The 12,647-nt window shown below is 51.4% G+C and overlaps 1 protein-coding gene across 2 annotated transcripts in view; it reads left to right on the top strand.

The window, feature by feature from the left end:
* GPT2 (glutamic--pyruvic transaminase 2) overlaps positions 1-12,326 on the top strand; it is a 31,623-nt gene extending 19,297 nt beyond the window's left edge. Inside the window, exons 6-11 of one of the 2 annotated variants that reach the window (XM_040982761.1) lie at positions 3,689-3,768; positions 5,622-5,758; positions 8,438-8,612; positions 9,803-9,958; positions 10,793-10,905; positions 12,172-12,326. In XM_040982761.1, coding sequence (XP_040838695.1) covers positions 3,689-3,768; positions 5,622-5,758; positions 8,438-8,612; positions 9,803-9,958; positions 10,793-10,905; positions 12,172-12,262 — 752 coding nt within the window. In that variant the 3' untranslated portion in view covers positions 12,263-12,326. Of the gene's footprint in view, positions 1-3,688; positions 3,769-5,621; positions 5,759-8,437; positions 8,613-9,802; positions 9,968-10,792; positions 10,906-12,171 lie in introns of both variants that reach the window. The other variant, XM_040982762.1, reaches the window with a different exon arrangement.
* The last annotated feature ends 321 nt before the right edge of the window (positions 12,327-12,647 follow it).

Raw genomic sequence — 12,647 nt, 5'->3', positions numbered from 1 at the left:
TAACCCTGGTCTGTTTACCCCGTCTCCTCCGCGGGGGAAGGGACCAAGACTCTTAACAGTGATGAACTAGTTCTCAATCAGGGAAGGGATGCCAAAGGGAGCACCCCCCAGAGCTTCCCGAGGCCATGTAAAGCCCCTGACTCTTCTCTGGGCATCTGTTCTGTGCCACAGGGGCTGACTGAGAACTGCTGCCTAAGATAGTGGTCTTGCAATTGTAGCCTGTCACATTACAGACTGCCAGGGCCCAGCCCCATGATTTTTGATGTGCTCAGGCTTGTAAATTTGCATTTCTAATAAGCTCCTGGGTAATAATTATGCTGGACCACACTTGAAATAACAAGTGCGACAGGAATTCAGGAGAGACTCATCCAGCTTGCATTGGAGTCGGTACTTTCCCGATCGGATGTTTATAGAAATCTCTCGCCCCAGCTGTCTGGCAACAAGAAACTGCCAGAGATGTCCCTGTTCTAAGTAAAAGCACTTTGTGAGTGCGCATTCAAATAAGCAGTTTTGATTTTTATTATTGTTGATTCGTGCGCACAGTCCAGGGTCCTAAATGTGTGACAGTTCGTCATCTCCCAGGAAAGAGGAGGTGGCAAATAGAAACCCACCTGTGAAGTGTCTGTGTCTTGTTTGTGCCACACGCTGTGGCCCGTTTGGCTGTAAGGTGCCAAAATGGCCTGGGCTGTGCCATAGGAGTGGCCTGCTTCAACCATTGCCTACCTGCTGAGCAAGTGGAAAGGAAAAGCCTCTCCCGTAGTGGTACCCACAGTCCCAGGCCAGACTCTGATCAGCCAGTTAGGTCACCTGTGTGCTGCTGAACTAGTAAAGTCAATGTGATGCTGATGAGCCCGGTCCTGGGGCTCCTTACAGGACAGACCTGACGTGTTGCTCTAAGAAGGGAAGAGTGTTCAGCAGGCACATGCAGCAGGTGTTCCTGCCGCTTTGTGACAGATTGCTTTGGTCTAGCTTTTGGTGTGAAGCACTTAGAACCTTTGGCTCCTGACTGCTGGAGTTGGGCACAGCTGCACCTGGCCCAGCTAAAGCCGTGGGACTTTCTTCTCCAACACGGTCCCTGCATTTGCTCCTCTACATGACTTTTCTGTCCCAGACACTGGGGAGAAATAAGCACTGTCCTTATCCTCAGGTTTGTATCATACACATCAGTGAAATTATTTACTTATGTTAAGTCTCATTTCCTCCATTGGTCCAAAGGCTTTTGAGGTTCTAGTCCTACTCGGTTCTTCTTTATGGACCCCTTAGCATTTTTAGTGCACAGGGCTTATTCTGGTGCTCAAAAACTTGCTCCTAACAGAATATAATTTGGCATTATGTAAGCATGAGAAGGCAAGTCCAGGAGGATTTGCAGGCAGTCTGTCCTGCTAGTTGTCCATGGAAACAGCTGCTGTTTCCCTGTAGAAACCAGGACTGGCCATCCCCATGGAGCCCCAGAACCTGAGCTTGCTTGAAGCCTGCCTGGTCCTTGCACGACAGTCTCTTAGGAGTTGGTCTCTTAGGAGAGAAATTGATCTATTGCTTAGGTTAGACGTGACTCCTGGCTGAATCATGTCATACCCTTGTAAGAGACATGTGTGAGGGGGCTTTAAAAAATTCATGGGAAGTAAAATTAAAATTTATTTTGATGCAAAAAAACTGTATAGTTTTTTATAATGTACATTCTCCATGAACTGTTTGAAGACATACTGTGTGGTGTGTGTGTCTACATTCTTGCATAGATAAAAATATGCATATCTTAGTTTTTGTTTTTATCTATTTGAAGGGTAGCAAGAGAGAGAAATGTGTTCCAATTGATGGTTCATTCCCATATGCCTGCAGCAGCTGGGGCTGATCCTGGCCAATGCTAGGAGCCCAGAACTCAGACTACTCCCACATGGAAAGTAGGGACCCAGGTATTGAACCATGTCACCTGTTGCTGCTGGAGTTCAGCTTCAGTCGAGTTCAGAACTTAAGAAGGGTGCATGGAGTAGGCATAGAAAAGAAATGGACCACTACGATTTCGTGGTCATAATGGACAAGTGCAACAAAGTTGTCCCCTTTATTTATACAGAAAACTTCACAAACTCTGGCAGACTTTTGACGTCATGGTCAAGTGGGAGTAGCCAAGAATAATTCTGCCATTTGTTTCATCTAGAAACTCGATAGAAGTTCCTACTACAATTCTTATTTCTACAACTCAATCTTGTATCACAAAGAAAAGGAGAACCTGAAGATCAAGGAAAGAATGAAACCTTAAAAACAGATCCCTTCATTTGCATAGGGTCAATGGGGCCAGCCAAGACAGCATGAATAATGAAAGGCTCTTTTGCAAATTATTGACATTAACCTCCAAGTTCACATTGATAGTAAAAAGCCAGCTCCACTGCAGCAAACAATTTCTGAATGGATTACAAAATTCATCCACAGGGTGGTCTGGTGTCCATGCAAAGGAGGGTGGAGCTGCATTCAGGTGGTTGTAGAGACATCCGCGGGCCCTGCCATGCAGCGGGAAATTCCTTGCAGCCTTGCCTGCAATGGAACAATACTCTTCACACCTTCGTGACTCCCACATCCACTGCATGGACCCCAGCATGTTGCCTCTCAGAATGTGCATTAGCTGGATTTTAAAAAGTGCAGCTGAGCCTCATACTCGGGCACTCTGGTAGGGGGTTCTGGTATCTTAAGTGATGTCTTAGCCATTTGTAATCAAATGCCCACCCTTTTCATAAAATTTATATATTCTACATCCTTTATATCAAGATATATGTTTACGTGGAAGTAACGTGTGCATGTGTCCATATAAAAATAGCATGTGTGTATGTATCCATACACCTCAGTAGTGTATGTGGCTTCCTGTATACCCGTGTCCATACTGGCCTTGTAGTGCTGCTTTCCCAGAGTTTACTGGGAACACACCAGGCTGTCCCAGAGCCACACTCAATGTGGATCTCCGGTAGTAGCGGGCAGAGGTCATTTCTGCATTGTTGCCTTTGTTCCTTTCTTCGCTTGTCTCCATTGAACTTCTGGGTTAGTCTCTTGCTCCTGGCACGCGTTTTCTCCAAAACAAGGGATGGATGTTTCCTCTGTCAATGTTGAGTTGAGTCTTGAAAGGAGATCAGACCAAGGAAAGCTTGAATACTCGACCTGGGTCTGAGGCAAGGCCTGCCACCGCGGAAGCAGCCAACAGCTGACACCATGGCTGGTGCCCAGACTCGCTCATTTGACAGTTATGTTGCAGATACTCCTTGAGCACCTGCTGAGTCTGACTCATGGAACTCATACATGCTCCCCGGGTGAGGAAGTTTGGTCATGCCACCCAGCTACCAGAACATTCAGTGCAGTTCTCTCAATCATTGGCTGCTAGGGTGTAGTCAGAGGAGCACCTAAGCTCAGAGCTTTGTTTTCCTGTTGTTTCTGTGCACTCCAGCACGCGCACACATGCACACACATGTCTTGAGAATAACAAGAAAGCTCAATGTGAAATGTTGCTCCATATACCAACTTAAGTGAGTGAAACAGATGGAACCAGACCAGAGTCCTTGGAGACTGAGCCCGCTGCCACGCACAGCAACAAGAGAGGGTGACTCTTGGGCTCTTGAGAGAACCCGTGGGATTCTCTGTGGGATTCTGACCAGGGGACCACCTAAAAGGCATTACAACGTACATTTTGGTTTTCTTGGGGATTTTATAGGCCAGGTACAAAGCAGAAAGTGCATAGAAGAAGTGATTCACTTTGCCTGGGAAGAGAAGCTCTTTCTCCTGGCCGATGAGGTAAGAGCAGTGCTAGCCCCCCGTCCCAGGGGAGGGGGAGCATCCTTCGGGGGATGGGTCTAGCCCTGATTTTCTGCAGCCAGAAAGAGGGATTTGGGCCAATGGTGAGCATATTCAGTGACCTCAATTTTTCCTATATTGATTTAGATTTTTATAAATTTCAGAATTTAGTCCACATCACTTTAAGTTTAAAATAAAAATAATTATTATAAAGTGTGACTTGATTGAGAGACTCAGACTGGATCTTCCAGATTCATCGCTTTTCCCATCTCTCTGTTGGCTACCTACTCAGGCTTGTTATCTTCCCAGTCTAGAAAGGGGGCTCTTCATCCTGAGTTCCAGCAACAGTTTGAGAGTTGAGCCTCATGGGTTCAACTTGAGTCCTGCTCTCTCTGTTGAACTAGTCAATGTGGCCTGCAGTTTGCATCATGCAAATTGGCCAGGTCCAGAGCCAGATCTCTGCTTTGTGTCCAGTGTCCACAAACCACCCAAAGGAGGATGCCTTTCCCTGAGGAGAGACCAAGGTGCTCTGACCTAAGAAGGGAATGTGAATGGCAGGTCCCTAAAGCTGCAGTTCTGAGCCTCCTGCTGCTTCCATGCCTGTCATCTCATTTCATTCACACAACATCCTCTGAGGAGTTGAAACCCGATTCTGAACCCAGGTCTAGCCATTGTTTTCCTGTTTAGCAAGGAAAAAAAAATTACAGATTTACTTTGTTATTTAATTGAAAGTTATAGAGAGAATCTTGCGTCCACTGGTTCACTCCCCGTATGGCTGCAATAGCCAGGGCTGGACCACACCCAAGACAGGAACCTGGAATACCATCTGGGTCTCCCATGTAAGAGGCAGAGACTCAACTACTTGGGCCACAGGTTCATCATTAGAGAAGCAGATCAGAAGTGGAGCAGCTAGGACTGGGACCAGTTCTCATATGAGATACCAGAGTTGTAAGCAATGGCTTAACCTACCATGCCATGATGCCAGCCTCTGCAAGCAAAAAAATTGAGTCTCCCTCAAATCTCATTTTGTCTTTTTTCTGGCTAACTGTTGCTTCTGGCACATTGCCTTGCGGCCTTCCCTGTCTAGTGTCCTCCCACCGCCACATGCACACAGCTTTCCCAGCAGACTTGCAGAAATTCATAGTCAAAGGGCCGGAGCTTCAGTTCTTAAAGGAGAGTAGGGGTAGCAGAGATCTGAAGTGTTCTTTGTGACCTGTGTGCAGGCATGCCCTCGGGGTCTGAACGATGGTACTGGCTTTGTCCCAGACCGAGTCACAGCGAAAACTTCTGCTTACCCTGATTCCAGGCCAGGGGGTGGGCAGAGCCACATGTTTGCCTGCCAGACTGGGTACAAGGAGGGACAAAGTTGGTGTATATGCTGCTCTGACAAAGAAAACCCAAAACATTTCCAGACTAAGTGTTGTATAGGAAACAACCAAGCTAGCTCTGGTGCATCAATTGCTCTTGTTATCTTTGTTGTCAAAGAAAGTAAATGTGGTACTTTAAGGGGCCATTTTACTTGAGAAGATGGAAGGCCTGGGGGAATTGCTGGTCAGATGAGGTAGACAGGAAGCTTGAGAGTGAATGGGGAGAAATTGAGCTCCTGAGCTATCAATGCTCAGTGTCCAACCTGAGGCCATCCTCCTTGTTTGTTCTGGAATGTTCCTTCAGGTATGTTCTGGCTCATCCCTGGAGGCGAAAAGACTGGCTGGTGCATGCAGAACTAGGCCTCACAATATACACCTTGACTGCAGGCTAACCCTCTCCCCAGGCTCTGTCCCCTGGCCACCCTCGGCAGCCACCTGCCTCTCTGGACTCAGCAGTGACTATCCCTGTCATGTCCTCCCCTGCAGGTGTACCAGGACAACGTGTACTCTCCGGACTGCAAGTTCCACTCCTTTAAGAAGGTGCTTTATGAGATGGGGCCTGAATATTCCAACAACGTGGAGCTCGCCTCCTTCCACTCCACCTCCAAGGGCTACATGGGCGAGTATGTTGGTCCCAGCCTCCCTCCCACCATCCTGGGCCTGCTTGGTCTCAAAGCTGCCTCTTCCTCGGCTGTGCCCTGAAGTCTACCCACTTGGACAGAAGCGAGATGGCTCTTCGCTGTTGCCTCTGCTGGTTTAAGAAGTAGGAAGAGACAGGCTGTGCCTCCCTGAGGGTGTGTGAATAGCCCCTGTACAGAGGCTGAAATAAGATGAGGTGGTGGCCCAAAGAATGCAGGCTGAAAATGATGGGCCTGAAAAGCAGTCTCACAGTAGCTGCTGACACCTGCCAACCCTCTAACCATTGCTCCAAATTGACTGGAGTCCAAGGAGCTAGGGAAAGCAGATTGAGTGGACAATGATAGTAGGGTGATGACCAAGCTCTACAAGGTCATCCAGCTCTGGGTGACTCCAGGGACCAGGAGGTCAGCTTCAGACTTGCATTTGTTCCTTCAGCTAACATTTACCAAGTGTTTGCTATGATATTAGCAGTAACTGCTACAATTCCTGGTCTCCCAGAGTTCATGTCCAGGTGAACAAAGAGTAAAATCATGTGTCGGAAAAAAAAGTAATTAAAGAAGAGTTAGGAACCTGGAAATGGAGATGGGAGGGTCATAGGCTAGAAAACCACAGCCCCACTGGGCAGTGGGCTGCTGTGCTCTGAGCCGCAGGACGGGGAAGGAAGGAGCTCGGCAGATACTTGGGGAAGTACATTCCAAGCAGAGGGAGCACAGTGTGAAAGGCCTGAGCTGGTGTGAACAGCAAGGAGGCTGGACTGGAGCAGGCTTGGGCCAAGTCCAACAGTTGAGACCCAAGAAGTTGCGGGAGGCAGATGACCTGGGCCACTTTGATTGCTCTTACGCTTTTATCCAATGTGATAGAAGCCGCTGGAGTGTATGGCCACAGGTGTGCCCTCCCCTGAATTGTGTTTTCCTATGCTCCTGGTTGCTGTGGGGCTGGGCAGGGGCAAGATACAGGGACTCTTGGTGGAAGGTTGCTGTAGTCCTCCTGGAGAAAGATGGGCAGAAGATCCTAGAAGCATTTGGGAGTGGAGTTGGCAGGAGATGCTGAAGGAGAAGAAGGGTGTGAGAGACACCAAGGGTGAGTCCCAGGTTTCCCCGTTCAGGCTGCAGGAAGGATGGGGCTGATGGGATCAGCAAACAAGGTGGTTTGCTCTTGGACACAGTACGGTTGTGAACACCTGTTTGGTGTCCAGGTAGGGACGGGTATGAGTCTATAGGTGAGACTAGCAGATGTCCGATATGTAGGAGACATGGTGTGTGGGTTGTTAGTGTTGTCTCACACTGAGGCGTGTCTGAGGACTGGGATGCAACCCCAGGTGCCCAGAGAATGAGCGAGGAGAGTAGGAAGTGGCAAAGGAGCCCAAGAAGGAGGGAGCAGTGAGCCAAGGGAGCAGCCAAGGGCGTTTCTTTGGTGCTGAGTGTTGGCATGTAGAGGTTTCTCAGTTGTTGGGATGGAAGTCTGCAACTGAAGGAGGAGATACCCTGGCCGGGTCAAGAGAGCTGACCTGGCTTTATTTGATCTGATCTCCTGGACTCCATATACTGAGTGATTCTTTCTCAGCAGATCTGTTGTCCATTAGCTTATTTGTGAATGAGATGTCGAGCCTGCACCTGCCCCTCATCCCTACATGCTCCCAGATGTTGGTATACTGAGTTCTGCCCTGCTGTTTGCAGTCCCTGATCATCTAGGATTAGACAGCTCTGCTCAGCTTGATTTCCTGCTCATTAGCAGAGGATTACCCAGGACGCTCTGCCTCTCTACAATTGTTATGGGAAGCCTTTCTGAGATTCTGCTCAGAAAGCTGCCTTGGAATGTCCAGCACAGGGCATCAGGTGGAATATCTCGTTGCCAGTTCAGTTCAGCAGCGAGATCATACAGGTGCTGTGAGGTTGGAGATGGGGCGCACCCAGGGCCTTGCACGTTTCTGAAATTATTGATCTGAGCCACCAGACCAAAGCTTCCAAAGGTACGGCTGCCATGGTCTATCTGGTTCAGAGAGTTTTTAAAAACTTATTTCACAAGTCTGGCTTATTTTTGCATAATTTGACTGTTTCAGTCAGATGTCTTGAAAGTAAATTATAAGACTGAACTTGAAGTGACTTACTCCAAACCGCCATTTCAAAAAACTCTGTGTTGGTAAAAAGCACAGGAGCTTGATGATGTCAGTGGGGCCTGCCTCTTGGCCTCTGGCTATGTCTGTTTTCTTTCTCAGCTGGGCTCTTCCTCTGAGCCGCCTGTGCTTCAGGCAGCCAAGACAGTTCCAGGCCAATGCTTTTTGGTACCTACCCCTGGAACCTGTGTTGAGCAAAGGCCAGACTATGTTGCTATGACCAAATGGCCCAAAACTGCAGTGACTCAAACAAGATGGAAGTGTAACATAACAATCCAAAGACGGGGAGCATGCAGAGCAGCCTGCGCTCCATGGAATCCTTCAGGATCCGTCTTCACTGTGGTGTTGGTCACCAGCACTCGAGCCTGCTCAGTCCACTTCCCAGGAGGCAGGACAAGAGATCGCTCACATCCACCTTCCTGGCCCTTGGGTGGCAGAGGTGGGGATGGTTGTGGGTTCTGCCCGTCCAAGTTGACACCTTATTGAGGTCTGTGTGTCTCGTGGCTTCTCTCTGCCTCTCTTACCCTTTCCTCTCCCTCTCTCCCTCCAGGTGTGGCTACAGGGGGGGATACATGGAAGTGATCAACCTGCACCCCGAGATCAAGGGCCAGCTGGTGAAACTGCTGTCCGTCCGTCTGTGCCCGCCAGTGTCTGGACAGGCCGCCATGGACATTGTCGTGAACCCCCCCGTGCCGGGAGAGGAGTCCTTTGAGCAGTTCAGCAGGGTGAGTGTGTGTCACTGCTGCCAGCCAGGTGGCAGGTAGCTAGATGAGTGTGGCCCCTGGGGCTCCCTCGGTCTCCTTTGCTGCCTCCCAGACTCCCCAGGAGTTGATAAAGTTGGAGGATGCAATGGGTGGGGTCTTCAAGAGGGAGGACCAGGACTGCATGTGGGCAGGTGGCAGGTAGACTCTGCTTCCTCTTCCCTTTGAGGCACCCAGTAGGAAGGACCTGAGTCCTGATGACCCCCTGGGGGATTTTGGCACTGAGCTGGGGAAAAGATGGAGATGTTTGTGGGCACAGCATGGCTTGTAGGCCACAGGCCTCTGGTCCCACCAGGATTCCTCCAGCCCCATATGATCCAGCCCAGGCTCTCTGATAGCGGCTGACAAAAGCCTGACTCCCAAACAAAGATTTGATGAACTACAGAACCAGGAAGTCAGGTCCCCAGTCTCCCAGGCCTACATTGGGTGGGGTTTTTTTTCCCGGTTTTGTGAGTATGTGATAAAATAATGTATGACCAGCAAGTGGCCATCCTGACCCCTCTCAGGTGGTTGGTGCTGTGGCACCTGTCCCATGCACCTTGGACAGTTAGTCCCTAGCATCCATCCCACAGGTCACCCCAAGCTGAAGCTCCATTCCTGCTACATACGAGTGTTCCCTCTGTCTCTGTGAGCTCCTTGTGGCTGGCTTGTGCTCAGAGCTCAGAGCCTTGCTGTCGAGGTGCGTGGCTGTGGGAGTGTGTGGCACAAGGCCCTTCCTCACGTGGGTCCAGCCGGCCTCTGTGTGGATGAGTCACGCTGGCTTCTCTGCTCACCTGCAGCCTTGCACCTGCTTACTCCCTCCCCCACCCTACAGCCAGCTCTGGTCTTGCACAATACCCTGTCTGAGAGTTCCCCGAAGGAAGTGGCTCTAGGGCATCCCATCCAAGGCCACCCAGTCTAAGGGACAGGAATTGTCTTCCTCATGCTCAGTGCTGTGCCCTGGCTGTCCACGACTCACCCTTGTCCTGAGGGTCCCTTTGGATTCATGGCTTGGGGCAGTCTCCTGGACATGACATTACACTCACCTCCATGGCTGGCTGTGGAAATGCACACATAAGCTTGCCTTTTGTCAGTCCACCCAGCGACTCCTCCCAGTGCCTGGGAGCCGTCCTTGTCTGCAGTGACTGACTCCTGTGCCCTTCGTCTCTTACCAGGAGAAGGAGTCCGTCCTGGGGAACCTCGCCAAGAAAGCAAAGCTGACGGAAGACCTGTTTAACCAGGTCCCAGGGATCCACTGCAACCCCCTGCAGGGAGCCATGTATGCCTTTCCTCGGATCTTCATCCCCACCAAGGCCGTGGAGGAGGCTCAGGTCTGGGGTGCAGTCTGGCTGGCTCACACTCTCCCCTGGCTGGGTTTGCGGGGTGCGGGGGGTGGCGCTGCATGCCCTGGGGAGCAGAGGTGCTACTGATCCTGTGGTCCTGGACCTTGTAGTCCTCTCGGTCAGATAATGTCTACCACACCAGCACAACAGAGGGCCCAGCTCAAGCACAATGCTATAGTGGTGGGGCACACACAAGGTGAGCCTGGGTCACTGGAGCCCAGAAAACACTGCTGCTCCAAAGGGAGGGACTCGGATAAAACGCAACCAGAGGACAGCACCAGACACTTCCTGGGCTTGTGCACCTGTCACCTGGGTGGGACCACAGGCCCCACGTGGAGGATTGGGTCAGAGGGGTTTCTGGAACTGAGGTTCGCAGCCCACCCCACCCCCACCCCAGAACTCCTGACAGCCTACAGCATCAGAATCACTAGTGGAGGAGAATCCGGCAGTGGTTGAGCAAACTGCAGTGTGTGAGCAGCCTCAACAGCCTCCCTTGAAGAGCTTGCTCCCCGCTGGATGCAGCCCAGGGCCCTGATCTCACAGGAGGCCACCCTCCAACCTTGCTGAGCAGTCCCCTGGGAAGAAATAGACTGGCATTCTGCGGGAAACGGCAGAGTGCCAATGCCGCAGCCATCCTGCAGTGACGTCAGGAGTCTGGTCTCCTGCCCCAGCTACCCGCACTGTTCTTTTCCTCCCGAAGGGAGCTGGGAGGAAAAAGGTCTCACCATTAGATCACCTGCTGCTTAGATGGCATTGGCTTTGAGGGTTTGAGTGCTTGTATAGCGTGAGGCCAGCAAGTACTTTTCACCCCTACCCCCACAGGCCCATAAGATGGCCCCAGACATGTTCTACTGCATGAAGCTCCTGGAGGAGACGGGTATCTGTGTTGTGCCCGGCAGCGGCTTTGGCCAGAGGGAAGGCACCTATCATTTCAGGTACCATGGGGCCAGGGGTAATGGGGCACAAGATGAGAGATGGCGATATGCAGAGGCCTGACCCGTGCCACCCCATTCTATCCTGCCACAGAGCCAGGCTCAGGCCTTTGCCCACTGAGGCAAGCTGGGTGACCCAGGGTCATCTGCAGGAGGCTGGCCTTAGCTGTCCTGCCACTCGCCTTCACTACCTCTGTCTGTCATGCTAAGGGTCGTTATGTTTGCATGGCCCTTTGAAGTTCTCTGATGGCAGTGATGGCCTGCAGGCCCAACCCTGCCTCTTAAGGTGCTATACTTACAAGGGTGGGGATGAGCTCCGTCCCCCACATGTGGTAGCCCTGTCCCCACACATCACAGCCCTGCTTCCGCACACTGGATCCCTGTCCCATGCACCAAAGCTCTGTTCCATGTGCCAGGCCCTGCCCCACATACCAGAGCTCCATCCTATGCACTGGGGCCCTGTCCCACATGCCAGGCCTTGTCGAACATCCATGACCTTGACGCCATATACCAGGCCTTGTCCCACACACCAGGGATCTGTCCCTCACTCCCTCACCAACCTACCCTCTTCCTGGTGCAGGTGCTAGAGCTGAGGTGGCAGGAGCAGCGCTGCAAGGGCTCCTTGGCCTGTTCTGTTCAGAACAGCAGCTTCTCCATGCAAGTTACTCTCACAAGTCTCCCATGACTGATGCTAAAAGGAATAGTCTTAAGCTGGTGGCACGTGGAGCCAAGCCCTGACTTACAGTGATGGTTTTAGGTAGTGTCCCCAAGATGAACAGCCCACGTCCAGGTGACAGTTTCGTTTCTGTCAGGAGCACCTCAGTCATTCCTGCAGACTATTTCAGGAGTAGAGTATCGGGACTGGAGGGAATTCCATGGCAACGTGGGGGTGCTTCCCCTTTTATTTTCACCAGCTGGCTCTCCTCTCACTATCCCAGTCACTTCCTGTTGTCCCCGCCCAGGCCACCCTCCCTCTGGCTCCCTACCCCTCTGGGAATGCCTGTAGGGGGAGGGAGTTAATGCTTGGAGGTTGTCCTACTGTTCCCAAGTAACTCTAGAAAGTTCTGTGTAGCCATGGGAATGCTGTGCAGGCCTCCTGCAGTAATGGCAAATTTTTCCTAGCTAGTTTACCTGTCTCCCCTAGTTTTTTGATTTTAGGTGTGCATGTCACTTGAGTAAAGAGACAGTGTGGAAGCTAAGGGCTGGGATTGCACACGTGCAGGTGCCGTCTCGAGGCTCCTTGCCCACGCCTGCTCACTCTCCCTGCAGGATGACCATCCTCCCACCAGTGGAGAAGCTGAAGACGGTGCTCCAGAAGGTCAAGGACTTCCACATAAAGTTCCTGGAGAAGTACGCGTGAGCTCGCCGTGGGCCCGGGGAGCCAGGGGGACCTGTCCTGGGTTTGGCCTGCCGCCACCCAGCCAAGCCTCCCCCAGCGGCTCTGCCGCAGCCTCAGTTGGCCCAGGAGACGTCTTTCTTCGTGCCTTGATGTTGGGAGCACTTGTCTTCGGAGGAAACCTTGGAGACCCTGTTTATTGTTGCAACCAAAGTAGAGGGACTTGCTCAGCAGGTGTGGCTAAGGGTCTCAAAATCTCTGTTAGTGGTGATGCTTTGGGAGCAATCCATTGGGGTTTCCCACAACCAGAGTGAAGTCATGGGGGGTGTTCCAGATCCAGACTCCAGCAGGTGTTGGGACATGCCTAACTTCACTACTAGAGGATTGGAAATCTAAAACTCAGCAAACG

This window comes from Ochotona curzoniae, unplaced genomic scaffold (assembly GCF_017591425.1).
Source record: "Ochotona curzoniae isolate NIBS_2020 unplaced genomic scaffold, NIBS_Ocur_1.0 contig_3622, whole genome shotgun sequence".
In the NCBI taxonomy this organism is placed as follows: Eukaryota; Metazoa; Chordata; class Mammalia; order Lagomorpha; family Ochotonidae; genus Ochotona; species Ochotona curzoniae.
The sequence above is the reverse complement of the archived record's forward strand: the minus strand, read 5'-3'. Positions and strand labels throughout refer to the sequence as shown.